Raw genomic sequence first — 24,566 nt, forward strand, 5'->3', positions numbered from 1 at the left:
TGTGTACTGCTACGTGTGTGTGTGTGCGTACTGCTACGTGAGTGTGTGTACTGCTACGTGTGTGTGTGTACTGCTACGTGAGTGTGTGCTGCTACGTGTGTGTGTGTGTGTACTGCTACGTGAGTGTGTGTGTACTGCTACGTGAGTGTGTGTACTGCTACATGTGTGTGTGTGTACTGCTACGTGAGTGTGTGTACTGCTACGTGAGTGTGTGTACTGCTATGTGTGTGTGTGCTGCTACGTGAGTGTGTGTACTGCTACGTGAGTGTGTGTGCTGCTACGTGAGTGTGTGTGCTGCTACGTGAGTGTGTGTACTGCTACGTGTGTGTGTGTACTGCTACGTGAGTGTGTACTGCTACGTGAGTGTGTGTACTGCTACGTGAGTGTGTGTACACTGCTACGTGAGTGTGTGTACTGCTACGTGAGTGTGTGTGCTGCTACGTGAGTGTGTGTGCACTGCTACGTGAGTGTGTGTACTGCTACGTGTGTGTGTGTACTGCTACGTGAGTGTGTGTACTGCTACGTGTGTGTGTGTGTGTACTGCTACGTGAGTGTGTGTACTGCTACGTGAGTGTGTGTACTGCTACGTGTGTGTGTACTGCTACGTGAGTGTGTACTGCTACGTGAGTGTGTACTGCTACGTGTGTGTGTGTGCTGCTACGTGAGTGTGTGTGTACTGCTACGTGAGTGTGTGTACTGCTACGTGTGTGTGTGTGTACTGCTACGTGTGTGTGTGTGTGTACTGCTACGTGAGTGTGTGTGTACTGCTACGTGTGTGTGTACTGCTACGTGTGTGTGTGTGTGTACTGCTACGTTAGTGTGTGTGTACTGCTACGTTAGTGTGTGTGTACTGCTACGTGAGTGTGTGTGTACTGCTACGTGTGTGTGTGTGTGTGCTGCTACGTTAGTGTGTGTGTACTGCTACGTGAGTGTGTGTGTACTGCTACGTGAGTGTGTGTACTGCTACGTGTGTGTGTACTGCTACGTGTGTGTGTACTGCTACGTGAGTGTGTGTACTGCTACGTTAGTGTGTGTGTACTGCTACGTGTGTGTGTGTACTGCTACGTGAGTGTGTGTACTGCTACGTGAGTGTGTGTACTGCTACGTGAGTGTGTGTACTGCTACGTGAGTGTGTGTGTGTGTGGACAATGATTGCGTGTGAATGGGCTGTTGTACATGTGCGTACAATAGCCCGTGATGTTCCAAGTGTCTATTCCTTTACGTCGGAGCATCTTTGTGTTAATGTAGGAGCACAGTCTTGCCATGTCCACTGCGTGTAACGTTGTCGATGCCGTGAGTGAGTGTGTATGGGTCCGTGAATGCAGATATTGTATTTATATTATACGCGTGTGTGTTAATTTTCAGCACGAGTGCGTCGTGATTGATGAATTACGAGCACCTCGTTGCCTTTCGTGTGGCTATCAAGTTGCTATTCACGAAGCAAGTACTCTATGTTGAGTTGGGTCAGACGTGTTAAGACTTATACCGTATTGGTAGGGGGGGGGGGCAAAGGAATTTCACTGCGTAAGATGTACGGGGTGTGTGTAAGGATGTAAGATGTACGGGGTGTGTGTAAGGATGTAAGATGTAGGGTGTGTGTAAGGATGTAAGATGTAGGGTGTGTGTGTGTAAGGATGTAAGATGCACGGGGAGTGTGTAAGGATGTAAGATGTACGGGGTGTGTGTAAGGATGTAAGATGTAGGGTGTGTGTAAGGATGTAAGATGTAAGGGGTGTGTGTGTAAGGATGTAAGATGCACGGGGAGTGTGTAAGGATGTAAGATGTACGGGGTGTGTGTAAGGATGTAAGATGTAGGGTGTGTGTGTAAGGATGTAAGATGTACGGGGTGTGTGTGTAAGGATGTAAGATGCACGGGGTGTGTGTGTAAGGATGTAAGATGTACGGGGTGTGTGTAAGGATGTAAGATGCACGGGGTGTGTGTAAGGATGTAAGATGTACGGGGTGTGTGTAAGGATGTAAGATGTAGGGTGTGTGTGTAAGGATGTAAGATGTAGGGTGTGTGTGTAAGAATGTAAGATGCACGGGGTGTGTGTAAGGATGTAAGATGTAGGGTGTGTGTGTAAGGATGTAAGATGTACGGGGTGTGTGTGTAAGGATGTAAGATGCACGGGGTGTGTGTAAGGATGTGAGATGTAAGGGGTGTGTGTGTAAGGATGTAAGATGTAAGGGGTGTGTGTAAGGATGTAAGATGTAGGGTGTGTGTAAGGATGTAAGATGTAGGGTGTGTGTGTAAGGATGTAAGATGCACGGGGTGTGTGTACGGATGTGAGATGTAGGGTGTGTGTGTAAGGATGTAAGATGTACGGGGTGTGTGTAAGGATGTAAGATGTACGGGGTGTGTGTGTAAGGATGTAAGATGCACGGGGTGTGTGTAAGGATGTAAGATGCACGGGGTGTGTGTAAGGATGTAAGATGCACGGGGTGTGTGTAAGGATGTAAGATGTACGGGGTGTGTGTAAGGATGTAAGATGTAGGGGTGTGTGTAAGGATGTAAGATGCACGGGGAGTGTGTAAGGATGTAAGATGTACGGGGTGTGTGTAAGGATGTGAGATGTAGGGTGTGTGTGTAAGGATGTAAGATGTAGGGTGTGTGTAAGGATGTAAGATGTACGGGGTGTGTGTAAGGATGTAAGATGTAGGGTGTGTGTAAGGATGTAAGATGTAGGGTGTGTGTAAGGATGTAAGATGTACGGGGTGTGTGTAAGGATGTGAGATGTACGGGGTGTGTGTAAGGATGTAAGATGTACGGGGTGTGTGTAAGGATGTGATATGTACGGGGTGTGTGTAAGGATGTAAGATGTACGGGGTGTGTGTAAGGATGTGAGATGTACGGGGTGTGTGTAAGGATGTAAGATGTACGGGGTGTGTGTAAGGATGTAAGATGTAGGGTGTGTGTGTAAGGATGTAAGATGTACGGGGAGTGTGTAAGGATGTAAGATGTACGGGGTGTGTGTAAGGATGTAAGATGCACGGGGTGTGTGTGTAAGGATGTAAGATGTAGGGTGTGTGTGTAAGGATGTAAGATGTAGGGTGTGTGTGTAAGGATGTAAGATGTACGGGGTGTGTGTAAGGATGTAAGATGCACGGGTGTGTGTGTAAGGATGTAAGATGTAGGGTGTGTGTGTAAAGATGTAAGATGTACGGGGTGTGTGTAAGGATGTAAGATGTACGGGTGTGTGTGTAAGGATGTAAGATGTAGGGTGTGTGTGTAAGGATGTAAGATGTACGGGGTGTGTGTAAGGATGTAAGATGTACGGGGTGTGTGTAAGGATGTAAGATGTACGGGGTGTGTGTAAGGATGTAAGATGTACGGGGTGTGTGTAAGGATGTAAGATGCAGGGTGTGTGTGTGTGCTATTGTATTGTATCGGCCCGCGTGTAAAGTACGTGTGCATACTTGTCACACATCATGCTCGCCTGACAGCCCTTGCCCAACAAGTCTGCATGCCTTCGTAGGGATCGTTTGTTGGTGTACGCGTGTCCTGTATATGCAAACCGAGCAGCAGATGTGTGATTTGAATGGTTATGTATTTATGTTGAACTTCTTTCGCACCGTACGTAGCCATCCGTGCTAATAGTTTTCTGTACGCGTGTGGCTATTCTGCCACGGGTATGTAACTGCGTTTGTGTGTAAGTAGGGATCGGTGGCGCAGTGGTTGACACACTCCGATCACCGGCATCCGATTACATTGGTGGGAAGTGAAAGAGTCCTGGTTTCTCAAAACCATCTTCATCCACGCACTGTGGCCAGCGGGTGTAAAAGTGGAAGATTTAACCATTAAAATGCCAAGCTGGCCACGTAATGACAACTTGAGTTGTACATTTATAAATGTCAGGATATAGTGCTGTAGTGCTGGTGCATACGTGTGTGTATGTATTTAGCTGTTCCTGATTATACCACTGCACAAGGTACGTGTTAATGTTTGCTGTTACATTGTCAAAGTACAGTCTATCGATAGCACGACATTGTGCTGTATGAACTGGCCAGGTGGCATAGCAGTAGGGAGTGGCTGACAATTTGCAGGTTGCAAGTTCAAAGTCTGGTTAGGGGTTGTTGACTCATCCCATCATCTCCCATGGGTCGAAAAATAAGTTAAACGCCTTGTAGTTGAAGTTGACTAGGTTGTACGATGAAAAACTCGCCCCCCGCCATAGGAATATGGAATTTCTTCCTCTGGCTCCGAGCCTGCCAAAGAAGGCGATGATGGGCACGCTCTTGAGAAGGCAGACTTTGACAGTAATTGTATCAGCGAAAGCGCTGAAATGTGTGTGTGTGTTGTCAGTTGTTCTTGGTACTTTTCGTGTGTTCGGAGTGAACATTGGGCACCTTGCACCAAAGTTGCTGGGAGACGGTGTTCTCAAGGGCAACAGCTCCGTAGAGGTGGTGGGGAGGGCTTGAGAAGGATTACCCCCCCTCCCCCCCATGAAGGCTCTGCCCCATTTCTAAGTTCTGATTAAGTCATAATACGTCAATACAATATTTAACACGGGCAACAATCAAGTGATGAGGCATCAAAGCCTTTACCCGTACATAGGGGAGTGTTCGCTGGGGCATAACGCGCGATCAAAAAAAGCCATTCGTACTGTTACTCAATTGATTTCAGTGCTTTACATTTGGTTAAACAAGTCTTTGTAAATCTTGACTTAAAGCTTTCGTGACTGCAGGAATTCATATTCTTTGTGTCTTTCGGTGAAGTCGGGTAGATAGGTTCAAAGAAAATCCCAAAAAATCCCCAAAAACTACGACGTTTCGATCGCAACACAAGCGTTCGTCATCGGGAGGGGAAAAAAAGCTGTCGAACGCTTGTGTTGCGATCGAAAGGTCGTCGTTTTTTTGTTATTTTTTGTTATTTTCTTTGAACCTATCTACGCGACTTTACCGAAAGACCCAAAGAGTAAGTGTATGTAACATTGGCGATGTCATGCTCCTCCCACTCTCTGGGTTTTCTTTCTATGCCCCTTTAAACAAGGTTACCCCGACAGGGCTGGAGAGAAGGTTCCCAGTGGACAGGGGTCCAGGGGTGGGGGAATGTATTTCCTGCGCTGTCGAGCAATGCACCATGGACCAACTACAATGTTACTCAAGGCCTCGAGTTGGGTGGCTCATGTTATCAACCCATGTCACCGTGTACAACCCGTTTAATACCTTACGCGCGATTCTGTAATGCCGCTACGTGGCAGGCATGATACCCATTTTCGGTTTATTCGGGCTAAGGGTTTGGCTTGCGATGTTGTCGGTTGTTGGCTCAAATCGCACGTTGAGTTGGAACTTGAGGGGTAAAGTTCAAGGCACAATAAAGTCAACGGCAACCCTGATCTCAGCCCAAGCTACCTATCTAGTGTGTAGATGCGTGATGGAAACACTGCCTTCCAAAATCTGAACAGTTGCCACCAGGTCTTTCTGACGTGTATTGCATTTGTGCAAAAGGATCACTAAACAAAGATATAAAATCTGTCCTAGATGTTCTTAGTTGCACTTTTTTAAGTTTGGTAGACCACAATCTGCTTGTGAACAATACATTCATCACCTGTGATATACTTACTACTAGATAAATGCCCCCCACGTCATTAATTATCCCTTACGGTTTCATTATATAACAATTCTAGCTCGCGCAGATGAGCTAATCTCATTACTCCTCCACTGTGGTAATCCTCGTGGGTGTGTTCCAAAAGTTGACTGACACTCCATCGTGAAGTCCCGACCTCTGGTTGTCATTACCTGGAGCCCACTTATTTATCTTAACAGTCAAGATGATGTCTCTAATTTGTGTTTGTTCTCCGATCTACGTGTTTCTCTTGCTGTCTCTTGCTGGGATTCCAAGCGTGCACCCTCTTCATGTTTGGTGTACCTTTCAGCTTTTTCCAAGGGTCTTTGAGAATGTTCATGTTTCCAATAAACATGTCGTAGCAGATGGATGCACTGATTGATAAATGTCTTCTTTATGCAGATTTGAATGTTGCTTTTAATTTAAAAATTCAATTTCTTAAATCCCTGCAGTCACGAAAGCTTTAAATTTTAACACTCCAACCCGATTGTAGTATGCCTATTTATTTTATCATTTTGATCATGGTGCGCCTTCAATAATCGCCGAAGATTCGCTGATGTGTTTTTCAGGTGTCCCTCCACCAAATATCTTACTTTATTCAGTTAACATGTTGTACATGCATTTCGTTTTACTCATTTATTTTGAGGCCCAATATTAAACCTCCTTTATTACGTTTATCAGAATCTGTATTTAGACCGAAGGAATTCAATGAGCTATGAAGCTCTTTTTCACAGATGTCCAGTAAATTTCTTAAATCATTCCCTGCATTTAATTTCCATTGGTTGTCACAATGACCGTCATCGGTAAATCAGAGATGGCTAAAGCATCTACTTATGTTTACGTCTTTATTTCTTCAATCCAACCACTGGATGACATTCTCACGTCACCTTGAATAACTTTAGTGAGAGCGTTTATCCTTGTTATTATTCCCCTTCTGATATGTATTATTCTTGGTTCTTTTGGTAAAGTCACGTAGGTAAAGAAAATAAAATAAAAAATAAAAGATAAAAATAAATAAAAATAAATCACGACGTTTCGATTGCAACACAAGCAATCATCATCAGGTGTGAACACCACAGCAAGAAAATTGTATTTATAAAAAAAAAAAATTCTTTACCTACGTGACTTTACCGAAAGAACCAAGAGTATGGATCCTTGCAGTCACGAAAACTTCAAATCGAAAATATGTATTATTGTTCGTGCAATTTTTGGTGGAGCTTGTCCATCGGTTTGCGAGCTTGCCTACTTAGATTGCATTCATTTTGTCAATTGCCTTTTCATAGTCTACAAAGGCTTGGCATAATTTGATACATTTATTGAGTTGTCTTTATGAAAATATGATTGATTCCAATGTATGCGGTTGATGATAGAAACACTTTCTGAATCCAGCTTGCTCAAATAGTTACTTGGCATATAAAGTGCCCATTATTATGTTCCCAATCAACTTATTGAATACTCTGTGTGCGAAATCAAAGGCATATTTGTCTGTAACTCTGTAAGTCAATTTGTCTCAAAATTTTTTTAATATAGAATAATGATTGAGGCATCATTCCATGACTGAGTAATTTAATTGCTTTGTAAGAATGCGGTAGATAGGTCTGCAATTTATTTTTTTACAACTGCCGATTCTGCTTATTTGATAATTTCCAAAGTTATTCTTTCTGGTCCAGGAGCTTTATCTTTTTTCACACTGCCAAGAGCAGTATTCACTACTTTCAAGTGTTACTTATGATACTGTACTTTCTTCTCTTCATCCGACAAATAAAGTACTTTTATTCCTGGGATGTGTTTTTTCTCTTTAGAGAACTTAAACCTCCTCTATTAATTTCAGGATTCTATCCCTGGTGTGGTATGTACCATTTGTGAATTACCAGCCATCAACTTCCATGTTGTTGCTTTAAGCCCCCATTGTTTGCTATGACATCTTGAATTATTTTTGTTATGCACTTTGATTTATTTTCCGATTTTAATTGATAGTTTTACATAGTTGTGTTTTCGATCTTTTGCTTGGCATATTTGTCCATGTCGTATCTCTCCTCTTCATCACATGTTTTGTGGTTACAAAATAACGTGTTTAGTGCACTCTTTTAAAGGTGGAAATTATTTAATCATTTTAAGTGGAGACATCCATTTCCCTAAAGCTTGTCTGAATTCTGCTACCTCCTGACTGAGATGTTTGATGTGAACTGCCTTTTTTGCCTCTGATTAGCTTTATCCTCCCTTTGGCTACATTTAAGTGTAAGTTGAATTGTATCACCTACGAGCACTTCCCGTGTTGAATTTGGCGAGGATAGAGATGTGTCTGACAACCTGGAGTTTGTCTCTGAGTTCGTTTAATTTCTAATTCCTCCATTTGGGCTCCTCCGTGGCCCTTTCCTAGACTCCTTTTTGATATAATGTTACTACCCACGTTGACTGCAAATGCCAATAGATGCTCTTTGTCAATCCTCATTCCAATGCCAAACTTACCAACATCATGTCATCCATGCTCATGTTAAACACTTTTGTGTCAAAATGTTGACATCACCCATAATGATGTCTCATTGAAATGTTAATTTATTTACACATTTGCTATATGTTTACATATTCAAGGATTTTTAGAACATATACTTAAATATGAGAATATTTTTTTCCCATTTTATCTGGCAACAAAACAGGTGTTAAGTTGTTAAAATACCAAACTGAAACCTTTTACAAGGAATCATGCCTGCATTAACCACAATACTTGTGGTCAAAATGCCAAAAAAACATACTCTGATAATATATGCATGAAACTTGATTTGAAAATTTCTTGACTGCAGGAATTACTCTTTGGTTCTTTCGGTAAAGTCACGTAGAAAGAAAATAAATTAAATAATATAATACGACGTTTCGATTGCAACACAAGCAACCGTCATCAGGTAGAACTAAAATTGAGAGAGAGACAAAACACAGACACGGAGACACACAGACAGACACACAAGCAGAGAGAGACAACACAGACACACAGAGAGACACACAACAAAAAACATACTCTGATAATATATGCATTGTCTTTGAAACTGATTGGTCCACACCAGAGACAGCTTTCTTTTGAGCCTCGTCTCAATCGGTGTTTGACCAGAGGACACCAAAAGGCCAAAAGGCGTCCTCTGTTCTAACACCGTTTGAGACAAGGATCAAAAGAAAGCTGGACACCAAAAGGCCAAAAGGCGTCCTCTGTTATAGCACCGTTTGAGACGAGGATCAAAAGAAAGCTGTCTCTGGTGTGGACCAATCAGTTTCAAAGACAATGCATATATGCTTTGGTTCTTTCGGTAAAGTCACGTAGAAAGAAAATAAATTAAATAGAATACGACGTTTCGATTGCAACACAAACAACCGTCATCAGGTGGAACTAAATTTGAGAGGGACAAAACACAGACACGGAGACACACAGACAGACACACAAACAGAGAGAGACAACAGACACACAGCGAGAGACACAACATAGACACACAGAGACCCAATGCCTCTGTGTCGAGGCCTTAAATAGAGAGAGAGGGGGGGGGGGGCAGAGAGAGAGAGGTGGGTGATTGGTCCACACCCGAGACAGCTTTCCTTAGAGCCTAGTCTCACATGGGTTGGACCAGATGACGCCAAAAGGCGCACAACTCAAAGACAATGCACCATCAGAGTATGAGAACTCGGGGTAAGCATTTACACCATTGGAACCTCATTTGCCAGTAAAAATATGATAATTGGTTTTTTACCCTTCTATCTGGCAACAAAACTGATAAAAGGGGAAAAATCTATTCTCATATTTTGGTACTGACAAAGGAGGTCCCATGATCTACTTAAATAATGTTTAAGTCATTGTTGGAGAGCTTTAATATTAGCTGAGAAACTGTATCCAATGTATTCTTGAATCCTAAAATTACATGTTTGATTTCCGGAGAAACTAAAATTCCACTTCCATAATTACTGTAATTTGTCTCTACCGAAGATAGACTCAGCAGACACTTTTCAGATGTAAGGAGTTCTCTCTCTCTTTCTCACCTCACCGAATCAACGTACGTCCATTTCTCTCAAGTCTGTCTCCAGTTCAACAAGGTTTGATTATTCGGGTCGAGTTCATGTGTTGTTATGTAGCAATGGTCAGATAAAAGAAGGTGCCTTGTTCCTACCCACTGCTTATTATAACACCCCCTGTGTTCCTTCACCTTCTCTGTCGACGCAAAGCTTAGTGAACCCACAGTTGCTGATGACCGTGGTTCAGGCCCTCACGACCATTATGGAATAATATGTGACTATATACTTCATCACCCTGGTCAGTGCAAGTCAGATGAAAATACGCCTCTGACATGGGGAGCACACCACTCACGCACGATGGTGTACCTCCTAATACTGCCTCAAAAAATAAGCATTGTTAATCAAAAGCAATGACATGAGGGATTTATCCAAGCACACAGTTCAAAGCCATAATGGTGCTTGATGAGGTTGCGTATACCAAGTGAATGAGGCCGATCAATATTATATATTAAATCTAATTAATTATTTTTCGCATTAACTGTTCACCAAAAATAACAATCGTAATGTAATAATAATAAATGAATAGTTATATTGCAAGAAGAGAACAATGCTCTACAGCATATAATGCATTAAAAGTAATTGGAAGCCATGAAACAATTTTGCTTGATTTCCCTGTTGTGCTGTAATAAACGCCATTCACGCTGAATAGCTTTGCTGCAGTGGTGTGTGAATAATGCAGTTTGTTTTATGAAGATCAAGTGTGTGCATTGCTGATGCTTCAAGTTGTACTTGATGCCTGCTGAGATGTTGGCAAATTAGCTTCCGATATGTGCTGCATGAGTGTTGGGAGTGGCTCTGGCCAAGACACAGATGTTATCAAGCCAGGCGGAGTGATTTTATAATGGTTCATTTCTTTCAGCTGCTCAGATAGTTTCATTGTCGAATAAAGACCACGTTCGTGTTTTAAAAATAATTGCCACAAGCACACACGTTGGCTGGCCAAGTGTTATAACTGACAGGATTTTCTTTCAAAGTGCCTTTAAAACTGAGGGAAAAGTACAAACTTAAAAAAGTGCCTTTACATTGTCTTTTTTTTTTATCCCGTTCAGCCGGTCAAATATAGTTTGTACCTTTTCGATTTAAAGCTTTCGTGACTGCAGGGATGCATCTTCTTGGTTCTTTCGGTAAAGTCACGTAGAAGGGAAGTAGTAATAATACGTGACTTTACCGAAAGAACCAAGAAGATAGTTTGTACCTGTTTGTTTTTATTTAATTGTAAGATGTTTTCAACTGCTTCCCGCAAAATACCCGTATAATGTGTGTGAAAGGTCACTTATTGTGAGTACATTTGTTGATGGACACCATGCCACTCTAGAATAATTGTGTGGGGGGTGGGGGGGAAATGCCGAAGCCTTACGTGTGAGATTTGTGAGATAAAATGACATTTAAATTATCCACTTGCTACCATCTGGGTACGCAGCAACGTGGTGGTATGCTTCTGTTGCAGCTGATTGATATGAAAGGGCAGCAGTTGAGCAATGCGATCTGAGCAGTGCGCTCCTTTGTTCCTATATGTGGATAATGAGACTTGTTGCCTGGAGATGTTTCATCTCACAATTTTCCTGTCAGACGGGTGCTTCTGCAGACACGGTTATATAAGACTGGCATCCAAAACACCTACTGTAGGTGATTATATTTTAGAAAAGAAAAGAAAAAAATGCAACCGCAAAGTCAACTGTTGAGCATGAACAAATTCTGTACATGTAGTGCTTGAGCTGAACATATTGTGTGTGGGTGCCTACTTTTCTCTCTCAGACAGCATGCAAATATAAAATTGGTTCGTGCAATTTTCTTTGCAAGTGAAGCGACAGACTTGTGTGTTAATGAATGACATTGCATTACTGCTGTGGGTTGATGGTTTTATTCATCACGCTGCTTTCCACTGCGCAGTGTGTTCATATCGAGTCCCTGAGTGATGTGCAGAATATGAATGCACTACGTTGTTAATACTGAATGTGAAATTGTGCAATGAGTGAAGAAGGGATCATACGTGTGTGTTTTTTAAAATTCTATATTTTCAAACAAAGGTCTTGTTGACAGACTTGGCCAAGGAAACAAAGGCACCTTAATTTTCTCTTGAGGGTGGTGGTAAACTCTAGCCATTTTTACCAACATCTAATCGTTTTGTCTAAAATTACAGCTCAATACAGGTCATTGGCTTTGATAATTAATTGTGTTCACTCTGTGAAAAAATCCTGTTCAACAGTAGCAGGCAATTACAATTTCACTTAGTTTATGCACAGATTAGGACCATGGGTGGTAATTAACGGCGCCAATGCGCAGTTTCCCTTTCATTTTATGTGTGTATGTTTCTAAAGAAATAAGTTTTCATCCTAGAAGTGCGTTGACCAAACAAATCTGCGTGTTCCAACACCTTTCCCAACTGAACAGGTCTCTTTCACGCGAGCCACATCGAGCCGTCCCTTCTGCGTTCTCAGCCTGAGCCGTCCACGGAGCCATGAGGAAGTTTGCGTACTGCAAGGTTGTTCTGGCCACATCGCTGGTGTGGGTGCTGGTGGATGTCCTCCTGCTGCTGTACTTCAGCGAGTGTAACAAGTGCGAGGAGAAGAAGGAGCATGGGCAGCAGCCAAGGATGGGAGGTGAGCTCAATTAATCATTACCACATTTATCAGCAGGGACGAGTACTTGGAGATTAATTCTGCCGTTTGCAAAGGAGACCTGCATTAGCATATTTTTCCTCTATAAATTTAGGTAATTTTTTAGTTTGGGGGTTTGGGCTTTCACGCAGATTTACATCAGCATGCATGCGTTTTTTTTTGCACACTTACACTTACAACGTGCTGAGCAGAATCTCTGGAAGAGACTGGGAATAAACCCATCTCACCTGTCCAGATTGGCTTAGTGGCAAGTGTCCTGATTTTGAGGTTGTGTATGTGTATTATAAGAATAATAAGGGCATAATTATATAATTGCCTCCAATTTTCATTACTTAATGTACTGGTCTTACAGTTAACGCTATTCACTGTTTGCTAACTCTTCTCAATTAATCCTTATTTGCAAAAATATATGTCAGAATTATGAATACATTATTTCAACTGTTTTCCGATGACAAATGTCGCTTTTGCTGTAATTTCTCATTTTAAATATAAATATCAGGCGTTCATATATGTCCTTTCCCATTTTGATGTAGCCTAGTTAATAAAAGTGCATGCACATTTTTATATATTGCTATATCAAATTGTGTAGCATAACATTGCTTGAGTGTAGCAGATGTTTCTCAGAATATGTATTTACACGGAGTCATCTTTATAGAAAATACCCTTACGTTTGCAGTTATTATAAATGTATAAGCAACTCTTTGTGGTGGAATCTGGAACGGAAATTTGATGGATATACCTTCATCATGTGTTTCTATCTGGTAGCTGCTTGTGTGAGGACATTATTCCACATTGTTTGTAAGGCATGGGTTTCTTTAAGTTGTGTCAGCATTGTACTGAGCCAACTTTGTCTTACCTGGGGGCAACAGTTTGGCATGGATCATGTCCTGGCATTGCGACATTCCATTGCCAGTCACTCTGCTGCACAGTTGTTCTTAGAGTTGTTTGAGTGCTGTCTGCCATTCGCTCTGCCACTAATTACTATGACACTGGTGTGCAATGATAATTCTTTTGTCGGGCAGTGATAGTTACGTGTGCCTGCAATCCAGCACTCGAGGTAAAGGTTGGTCGATTAAACAAATGTTCTGAAACTCCCTTTCCATGGGTTTCGATGTGCCAAGCTGTGGCTTGCCAGGAGACGGCAGTACAGCAGGTGGACTAATCACCATCTCTTTCCATCTGTATGGAGATAGGAGGGTTGCCCCTTCACATGCGTCTGTTTTCTCCGGGTGTTCCGGGTTTCTCCCACTTGTATATTGGCTGAAAACATCTTGCAGGACCCTCCTGAAAAAGTCCTATAATTGTCCTGCGTAAATTGTCATTGACCACAATGCATGGCAATCAACTTAAAGTAACTGCTACTGGTGACACCATTATGTGCAAAAGGTGCCCTGGTCTTTGCTCTATTTTGGTGTCATGTTAGAATCCGATTTAAACCCACATTTCAAATTATCAGGGTTTTTTGATGATTACAGGTGACACGTTCCTCGTATTTTCATTCATCAAATCACTCACATGCCATTGTCCATATGTTATTCATCTGGACTCTCAAGAGTTATTTTTTATCCTCGTATGTCACACTTTGAGTGGGGCGATAGTTCAGTCATTAGCGTGCTGTGACCTGAGTTCGATTCCCGTTCAGAGCGACATCCGTGATGAGTGATACCTGAACTGGTTCTGGTGCCTTCTCCCCTCATCTCCTTCACCAACCTACACTCACCAGCATGGTGAAGGATGGTGAACAACTCCTATAATTAACATGGCATGGGGAGGCCTTCATTCAGCAGTGGGTCCTGTCCCCTTTGGCTGCCACTGCCGTTAGGCTCAACCATAAGACATCACTCCTTGGAGTGACGTGTGCTGCTGCCCAAGCTCGCTTACTTTTCTTCATGGTCAATATGGCGTCTCTGATTTGTGAGTGTTAATTGGTTCAATGTGTCTCTCTTTTGTGTGTCTCGCACACAATTAATTTTTGTATCCCCCCCCCCCCCCCGTCAAATTTTGTGAATGTAGCACACACACTGACTTAAAATGTGTGGTATATTTTGGTTCTATTTTTCAAATCAGTCTAATGCAGCGGAACGTCATCAAGAAACATAGCGTGCAATTACATACTTGTGCCATTTACTTAGGTGGCTTATTCATCTGATTCATGTTGAGAGGCTGAAGTCCAATGATTTGTTCCGATTTCACTTGAATGCCCCCTTGCTCCCCCTGCATGAGTTGTCAATGTGACAGAAAAGCTATTGAAGCAATTGATATTGTTAAAAACATTTTTTGCTGTGACTGAAGTTTAAAGTCCAAAGCAATGTGTGGCCGTTGGTTACATTTATTGATTTTAACATGTCCCTAAAGCCGAATAAAGAAGGTTTACCATTTTTCTTGTATACCGTACCTACTTTTAAAAATCCGTTATAGCCATCGTGTATAACAATAATTTAGCTGTTTGTTAATAATGTATCTGTTTACTGAAGTTCAAATACTGTACGTCAGTACCAATTAATACAATTAAAATCGCACCTTCTAAATAATCGTTGATTTTAAACAAAAATATAAATAAAATGCTCAACATCAAAGTAAATAATTTATTTCAACAAAGGTACCTTCTACGGATAATGCAACATCCATGGCTCCCAGCTGATAATATTTGGATTAACACTGCCATAGCTGTAATCCTCCCATATAAATCCGAGCATTATCGGCTAATTAATGCGTGAGCGCTGTCCATCATCGAGAGCCCCCAAGTCCCACGGCGAACGTGTCACCGCCGCCAGCCTGCAGTGTAACGTCCCGAAGTATACAATTTTGCCGAGGACAAAGCACGTATTTGCTCATTTGGTATCCGCTGATAAAAGTGTAGCCCAGTTAGTGCAGCGTGCAGCAATGGACACAGGGTAGTAGTCCTATTTGGATTTTTTTAGTGTTTTAATCTAACACCGCAAGTATTGACATTAGCTTGGTAAGATCTTTGTTAATAAAGTACTCGATTTATATATAATAACACAATTTTGTCAATTCACTGCTGGATGAAGGCCTTTCCACGCCATGTAGGGTTGTGGTGGTAGGTTGACCATACTTCACCATGCTGGTCAGTGTGGGTTGGTGAAGGCAGGGAGCATATAAATATTGTACAATTTCTAATCGGTGCATTGCTCTCTGAGACGTGGTTGCACTGCCCCATAGTTGTCTGTAACAACTTGGCATGCATGGTGGTCACCCGTGCATATACAAGTTTGGCTGAACAAAATACAAAAAATTGTTGTAGGGACGCACTTAGAAAGCACAACAATACATATATCAAGGGCAATCGATAGTGGATCAGGATCAAAATAATGAAATAAAGTGGTATGTGAGAGCAGGTTGCACTGCTTTTATCAAGTTTATTTTTATAACGTAAAGCAACAAATTAGTGTGCTTGAAGAGGAAAGTTTTCAATCAGTATAGATTGCCTGCTATGACATGAATCAAACTATTTGACATTGGCAAGGAAGATGAAATAAAAACTGATGAGTGTAGAAAAAAAGCATGGGGAGATGAGTCCTTGGAGATGAGTTCTTGGAGATAAGTCCTTGGATAGACGAAAAGAGGAAGATATGGATGAAAGGGCAAGCAATAATTAGGGACATATGGCCTGTCAAGAAATAAGTGGGCCTGATAGGACATCATCTCGAGAATGGATGATGGGTCGATGGATGAGATTAGTGACAGAATGGCAGTCAAAGGAGGAATGATTCCCACGAGATGGATTGATGAGATTAAACTCACGAGTAGGAGCTTGGTGAATTTTGTTATCACAAGACCAATGGATGGTTATGATGTGGGGAAGCCTTCATCCAGCAGTGGAGTTATCACAGCTGTTGATGAAAAAAGGATATTGAAATTTCATGGACTGTATTCTGAGTGTTTACTGAAAAAGTCTCATGCATATGTAAAATTTTTAATCACCTCTAAATGATTTATAAACATTAAAAGTATCTGTAAGTGATTTATATATATTTTTTTGTATTTCAGCTTTTGCCTGAAATATGTATATGGAATATTTTGGGTGTAGTGGATCTTTTGAATGTGGAGCCATCCTTGCAGAAAATAAAGGGAGAATCGCATGGCATGTCTTTGAAGATAAGTTACCGTGAGAGATGCCTGCATGATGAATGGCAAAGGTGACATGAGCACACCTTTCACTTGAGCACCGGGCAAAAGAATGATTCACAAACATGGCACAGAGTGTGACACACCGGAGGAATAGGATGGTGGGGACGGGGGGGGGGCATAAAAGATGACGTTGTTCATGACTGCGTTCCTTTAATCTCCACGTCAGGGAATGAAATGCAGGGGGGACAAATTTGTGTGACGTGTTTATGTGCTCTCACTTGCTGTGCCCATGAGCTAAGGTCCGCATATTTATTTTTGTAAAAAAATGAGCTTTAAAAGGTTTACATTAGCACCATTTAGCTCGATGCATCTGCTCATTAAAATGCGTATTATATACTGGATATAGAAGATATAAAAGTAATGCTCCCGTATTTGTTTGAGAGAAATGTAAGAATTCATTATAACAACAGAGCAGTACTGGATGATGACGACAGCGTTCTTCACACTAAGGTTAAGAGTGGCTATGAAAAAAACACAGAACACAAATACTTAAGTTGAATAATCGATTTCTGTTCTGACAATGATGCGTGAACAATCAACTTGTTTGTCGGGTGTACTAAGAGCTTTCAAGAAGATATGAGGACTTTAAATGTGACCGAAATGTTAGCCTGTTGTATTTTTTCCCATTGTTGAAGTGAAGATGATCAGATGTTTTGTTTGTAGTTGTACGCTGTCGATTGTGGCCCTGTTTTGCCTTTATCAACACAGTAAAACCTTGACTAGCAAAAATAATCAGTCTGTGTGCTGCATTGTACTCGCCGGTGAGGTGTGTTGATGCTTTCTGAGATGTAATAAAGACAGTGAACATCAAACCGGAGTAAATTACAGCAAGAGGGACAAACATTGAGTGAGAGACAACGCAAGGCGCACAAAGCAAGACATTGGGCTACAGAGTGAGACAAGCCAACAGGAAAGTTTAACATGTAGGCTTTCGCGACCAATATCTATAATAGAGCTTTTTTGGGTTAGATCGCATAAATATAAATGTGTCATTAAACCCACCAACACCAGACACAGACAATTAGTATGGTTGTTGCCTGATGAGGCTGGTTATAATTTCCGGGCGAAACGTCATAATCAAATTGTAAATGTTGCGGGTTTACTCTCCAACACACCGGTGTGCTTAATTCGTAACTGATTTTCATGTTTTGTTCTACGTCATGAACCTTATTAATTGTCTGTGTCGGGTGGTGGCGGGTTGAATGACACGGTTTATATTTGTGCGATCCAACCCCAAAAAACCTCAATAAAGGCCAATAGGACACTGCACACAATTACAAAACCTGCGCTGACACCAACGAGTGTTGCGTGGTGTGCGCTGGAGGCTGTGCTGAATTGTCTTCTTGGTTCTTTAGGTAAAGTCAGACCTGCTCTCCACCTGAGGACGGCTGATTGCGTTGTGGCCGAAACGTCGTGAGAATTATTTGATTATGTTTTATTTTTATTATTTTATTATTTCCATTCTACGTGACTTTACCGAAAGAACCAAGAAGATGAATCCCTGCAGTCACGAAAGCTTTAAATGGAAATGTGCTGAATTAGTTTATTATTTTGCCGGTCAATGGTCCGACTGAATGCGATATTCGGCTCGGCAGGGGTCTGGCTAGCTGAGGTTTTTTTGACTTTGCTTGCTTTTGATTTCAAACCTATTTGGAGAATGTACTCGAATGTTCACGTGTGATTATGTGATTGATTTTTAGAAAAAACCTACAGAAACTACATTCCTGTATAATAGAAAAATACAAATGGATGAAAAATATATTGTAGAGAAAGTAAATGAATTATTTCCTGTTCAAATTGAAATTCTCCAAGAGTTTTAACGACGACTATTGGCATAAGAATTGATCGTGTCCTTTCACTGGGGAATAAAACACGTATTTTTTTTTAAATGTACCTCTACACAAATTACTCATGCATTTAATATTCATTGATTATAATATTTTATATTGATCGTGTTTATAAATATGTTGCGATCCACTTTGAAGATGCATTCAAATGACAGCTGTTTAATTTGATGGTTTCAGGTTAACAATGTACACCAAAATAGGTCATTGTATATTAGAATTACTTATAATTAATCAGAATAAAGTAGTTGATTGAATATATCTCTTCTCTGTCTGCATGCCCTGCGTTAAAATTGGCTCACTGGATTATCATTAGGGGATTACATTTTCCCAACTCTCCTTAATTCCAGGAAACCTCTTTTTAAGCTTGGTACGGTTTAGGACTCCTCCCCAGAGGACATCAACGAGGCGGCAGCTTCGTGTGCAGTCGTCTGTGATGATTTATTTATGCAGCGTGATCCCCACGCTCTAGAGCTTCCGGCTTGCGTGCCGAGAATTGGTTGGGTGCTAGGATTCTTGGCGCTGAAGGCAGAAGGAGGCATCTTAATGGGCTTGTACAGTAAGCTGTCCCCTTTCACTCGATAGCTAAGCAAGTACTGCGTTGGCTGCCACATTGGACGATGCCAAATACAAAAGGTCAGTTGAATTATTGATGTCCTGGGAATTTTGCACACATGGGATGTGGCTGCCCATTTAACTTCTGCGCCTATGTATTTAGTTGGTATTGTTTACACAATCATATGCTTTGTAGACCTGTTTAATCGACGGAAGGAATGGTATGAGCACGGAAAGATGTTAAAATAATTTCATACGAGGGTAAACTCGTCTGTAAATCCCACGCAGAGTGTTTACTTCGAAAGTACAATCTCTCCAACTAAATTCGGTGTAAATGTGAGCAGAACAAGCAGATTGAGCTAATTTGAATGTTTAGATTGAATAACTTTTCCCAACCGTTAGAAATGTGGTGAAAAGGTTATTGGTCCAATTTAACTTTTTGTGGTGTTGACTTTTCAAAGGGATATGTCGAATTGGTTCACACGAAATCTGCAGTAAAATGTGCACAACATATTTTGAAACTACTGTATAGAAGACCATGGGGGATTTTTTATCTGGCGTATTATTTCCAAGAATATCGGTTTTTAAGCCTAAAAATAAATTCAGTGGGGAGTTTTCCAGTCGCTGCATCACATGCGTGTGTGTGTTTGGGGCTCCTGATAGACATTGTAATCTGTAGACGAGTCTCAACAAATGCAATGTTCAAGATATCTTGGGACGGCAAGTTTTCAGAATTTCGCTTGGTTAACGTAGACTCCTGTTTCTATGTTCACGTATATTATTTTCAGTATTTGTTGTATGTGCATTATTTAAATAGCAAAAAACATTTCATAACTTTCTTAACCTGTATATTTGCAAAAAAAATGTTGGTATCATTTTATTTTATGCCACGGTCAAAGTTATACAAACTTGTTCATTGACGAGCTGCAGTAATTAGATACTTTTAGGTTTGTTCTCTTTAACACAAAGCATGAAAACATTTATACGTAGCAAATTCTTGGTCTTGCTGAACAATTTTCATAAGAATATATATAAATATATTTATTGGTTTTAATTGTTCAAGTGCAGCCATTGGCTTAATCTCAGTGCAGTCGCAAATGATAACAAGGTGTACTTTTGGAAATGCATTTTTATTGTTTCATTAAAAATAGTCTTCCCGCAACCACGAAGTGCTTTTCACCAAGGACAAAAAACCGCACATTGTTCTCACTCAGGCTGTTGATGCCCGAAACGGCCTGGCATTCCATCCGTTTAAAAATGTCCTTGGTTACGCTCCCATCTCAATCACAGTTTGATGTAAAAGCTGTCAATTTTTCGTGATAACTTTATTTTCAGTGGCATTTGGCATTTTTCCTTGTCTGTTTACATATTAGTATAATAGTCACCCTATAGCTGTATAAAGTTAATTTAACTTAATTGTACAATATAATATGCCCAAACCAAATGACGCAGCAGGAAACATTATTTAAGGTGTATACCAGATGAATTGTTCCTGTGTCAAATGCTATGTTGGTCAGACAGGATGAATGATCAGCATGAGACGAAGAACACCAAATGAATATTAAATACTCCCAAATACAACTGTTGGCAGTGGCAGAACATGCGTACCAACATGGACACTTAATTTATTTTGATAATGTTGAAGTTCTTTATTAAACTAGTTACTACAGGTCAAGACCAATTAGATAATTTATCGAAATTGAGATAAATAAAATATGATTTGAACTGTTCTGATAGTTCTAGGCTTAGTGCTGCTTGGAAGCTGTTTAAGTGCATGCCTATACAGGTCGATGGTGATAAACTGTGAGCAGACAATAGCAGGTATTGCAATTTCTTGCACCCAAAACCTAGCAGGATGTACATGCATTGTGTGCATGCATGATATGCATGCATGATGTATGTTGATTAACCTATGAATAATCCAACCAGTTATAGATATCCATTGTAATGTATTTACATACATTAATGCCCCCCCCCTGGCCTTTGCATCTAATTGGCTCACGAGTGACAACACATTTATTTTATCCCTGTATTTAAGACCGAAACAGGAGGATTTCTCCACAACTCTGGCTGTCCGCCTGATTATGCTGGTTGTAATTACTGGAAAAACGTCGTACTCCAATTGTACATGTTGTGAATTTACTCTCCAATACACCTGTGTGCTGTCCTAGTAACGAATTGTCATGTTTTATTTACGTGATAAACTTTACTAATTGGCAGTGTCGGGTGGTGGCGGGTTTAACAACACATTTATATTTACGCGATCTAACCCAAAAGCCTCTTACGGATAATATTGGTCGTGAAAGCCTACAAATCGATCTATGTTTGCGTAATATATTCGATTTCTCATATTTTTGCACCAATTTTTATTTGCAGATTTATGTCCATTAACTAACTTTTTTAGCTTTTGGCATTTTGTTGACCCCATGTCACTCTTGCAAATGAGATTGTCTTGGTCTCTTTTGGTCTCACCTGGTCAAACAGATAAACATGAACCTGATACTGTATGTGTATTTATGGCTACTATGCATACTATTTACAAGAAACGTGATAGTCATGTATAACTTTGTTTTGTGTTACAATAAAAATGCATTTAGTTGCTACGTATTATGCTGTAAACATGCATTACAATCGAACACTATTTTCTGCGGTGATGTGAGAGGAACGTGTTGCTGACCCTGTAATCTGAGGAAATGTATGATATTGCACCAATAATCCGCATTGAATACTTGGATTTTCACAAATTTCAGGATTTTTTTTTGCCACACGACTCCAATAATCCACAAGCACGTTGTGGTTTATGAGTGGTGGGACATGAGACTAACCATCCAAATAATCCACAAAAAATGCACATCGGAGTTTTGGCTTTTTTATTTGGAAACCCAAAGTAAGAAAATCTGTAATAGGGATTTAGGGTTCAATTAATTTTTAAATCTTAAAATCGAAGTCTAAATACATCGTACACTCGACAACAAAATACGGCAGTAGCATTATTCTGTGTGATGTAAACAAAAAAAAAATCTAAATAACTTTTATCTGCATCTCTATTTTATCTTTGCATGTCCATTTGTCTCTCTTCAGCTGCGTTGCCTCTCCGAATGTCTTTTCTCATCTCCATTTGTCTCTCTGCATCTCACTGTATCTTGGAGATAGAGAGATTAGCTAAAGTGCTGCTACAGCGTGGGTGGCGTGAGGCACCACAATGGGAATACATTTTTTTTAAGCACGGGGTGAGCTTGAAAGAAGCTGCAATCGGTTACAAAAAAATTATTCTCGCAAACTTTAGGAGAAATTAGTTTCGATAATGTGCAATTTTCTTTTTTTACTGGTTAGAGGCATTTTTAGCAGCCTTCAAATAAAAAATTATAATTTCCGCTCCCAGGAAATGACGGGAGTTGACACGAACTGCTTCGGCGTCGCAAATTTTAGGGCTCGCGGATTATTAGAAGACAGATTTTTGGAGTTCTACTTTATTAATTACAATATTATAAAACAATTATTCAGCCCATGATACAGAAAATTACTTAATCATCATCATCATAATCAGTTAAAGATATATATTTATATTATATTTATTGCTTAAACAAAACGTAGCCCAAAAATGGATGTCGTAACTGATTTGTGTTTTGTATTTGGTATAGTATCACATTTAATGTTGTGTTATTGTCTAGAAAATAGTTTAATACATAGAATAAATATATTTACAGTCTTATATATAGTTGTACAATGTGCCCATTGACACTGCGTATTTAACAATATGCTTTGGTATTTTCAGAAAGCTTGCATAGTCTTAACACAAGTATTGTTTCGACTTTTGTAAAAATTAATTCAAAAGATTCCCTGCTCCAAAATACCGTAGAGCGGGTGGCGCATGTAGAATGTTAATTTCCATCGCACGGAGAGCTCAGTATCGGTTGCTCCTTGGCACTCGGCCCAGGTCCAAACACACGACAAAGCCAATAAGTGGACCATGCTGTCATGGTGGAAAGCCAATCGACAAATCTGTTCCCTTAGGAAACATACAGTAAGGTGTGCATTATACTTTTAACTACCCTACTGCGTTTCCATTGGCAATGTAAAATTAAAGCTGCCGTTTCCATCGTAATCTGTAAAAATGAATTTGAAAAATACATACTAATGCACATAATATGTACACGCGCACATAAATAATACGTTATATATAATGTTACATGCATACAATGGTTTCTGTTGTACAGATTGTAACCTCCAAAAGTCTTCATTAGTTGTAAAAGACCTAACTCACTTGCCCTCTTGGAGAAAATCATCTTTTCTAGTTCTTAAGAGTTCAATGAAATGTAGACAAATGTTTGTCAAAAAGGACTAGAATTTTTAGAAACTGTCATTTTAATCTTCTCAGCATGGAGTGTGAACCTCCACTAACTTTGAAAAACCTGACTGGCTGTCTCAGCTTCTGTGCGGTGATAGAACAGGACCGGTGAAATTTTATGTTGCCCTTGTTGCTTCATTCAGGTGCAAGAAAGGAATAACTCCTCGCATCCACATCCCATCACACACCACGTGCTGTTTAGCTGCTTGTGTTCCATTATTTGCCATGGCGGTCTTCACGTTGTTAAGCTTTTAGAGGCCACATTTCCCCATTGGACTACCACATGAGCACCATCAGAAGCTGAGGTCTAGCCATTGGATGTTTCACTTCCTTCCGAATGTGGAAATAATTTCTGTCAGGAAAGTATCAGATTGTGTTCTGAATCAATGTGTTGAAGCTCCAGTGCCTCACACACAACCGGTTATCAGCTCCTGCTTTAAACCAAGTGTGCATAGTTTAAAGCAGGATGCATTGATCACAGGCCCGAGTCAAACCTCTCGCACCAACCAGTTCAATGTTGCTTCGATATGGACATCTTAAAAAAAAAACTGTCAGAAAGTTGTGGAGAATAAGATGTGTGATGAGGCCACATTCATCAGATGTGCTGCCCATCGTGAGCTGCATCTGGTTCACATTTATATTAATATATCCACAATTGTTCCATCATAATTTAGAAATTTTATTAAATCAGCCCATGGGCCACAAGGGCCACATGATATATAATCAGTGCAAATGTTGAAATCGAAGCGTCACTCTGAGTGTTCCTTTTGAGTGGAACATTTAATTTATTCAGTATATTTGCAGAATATACTTTATTAATACCCCATGAATGAATTTTCATTCATCACATGTCCATTTTTAACAAATATCTTGGAAAAGTTTTGAAGTGGTAATGCTGGAGTCTCTCCAGGGTACACGACGCAATGAAGCTACATTTTGCCAGAAGGAGACAACGCAGAAAGCTGTAGGCGGTGAAGGCATTGAAAAAAATTATCTACTAAATATCCACCCTTGTCGTCTTAAGCACCCAGAAGGGAAGCTGTTTGTTTTCATTTATTTTGAATTGAGCTGGAGAATTGAGCCAAAAGACTCCATCCTCTAAGTAAGAATCTCATTGCCCTGCTGGGCCAGACCTCAGTCTGCGCTGTGCACTGTAAGCCAAATGTGGATGTATACTGCTGTGTACTTGTCACGCAACGCAGGATACTTATTTTAACTAAATTTTGTTGGTTTACATGGTCTGTCAATGCCATAAAATAATACAAATTCCCCTTTTCCCTGCACGAGTAGTGTGGCTTGCAGTATACCTACTATAATCACCCAGGAATGTCTGTCCTTAACACTCGTGACTTCACTCCACGTCGACCAGCCCCCCTCATTAATATTCATGAAGAGGTTACGTCCTCCACATGGACCCGCCCCCCCTCGTTAAT

At 40.5% G+C, this 24,566-nt stretch overlaps 1 protein-coding gene across 1 annotated transcript in view; it reads left to right on the top strand.

The window, feature by feature from the left end:
• The window catches only part of LOC133345983 (polypeptide N-acetylgalactosaminyltransferase 1-like), a 99,413-nt gene that overhangs the window by 5,301 nt on the left and 69,546 nt on the right, over positions 1-24,566 (top strand). Inside the window, exon 2 of the mRNA XM_061557195.1 lies at positions 12,008-12,216. Within this exon, the coding sequence (XP_061413179.1) occupies positions 12,075-12,216 (142 nt within the window). The 5' untranslated portion in view covers positions 12,008-12,074. The remainder of the gene's footprint in view (positions 1-12,007; positions 12,217-24,566) is intronic.

The sequence above is a fragment of the Lethenteron reissneri genome, chromosome 23 (genome assembly GCF_015708825.2).
Source record: "Lethenteron reissneri isolate LAM-NWPU_2019-01 chromosome 23, ASM1570882v1, whole genome shotgun sequence".
Classification (NCBI taxonomy): Eukaryota; Metazoa; Chordata; class Hyperoartia; order Petromyzontiformes; family Petromyzontidae; genus Lethenteron; species Lethenteron reissneri.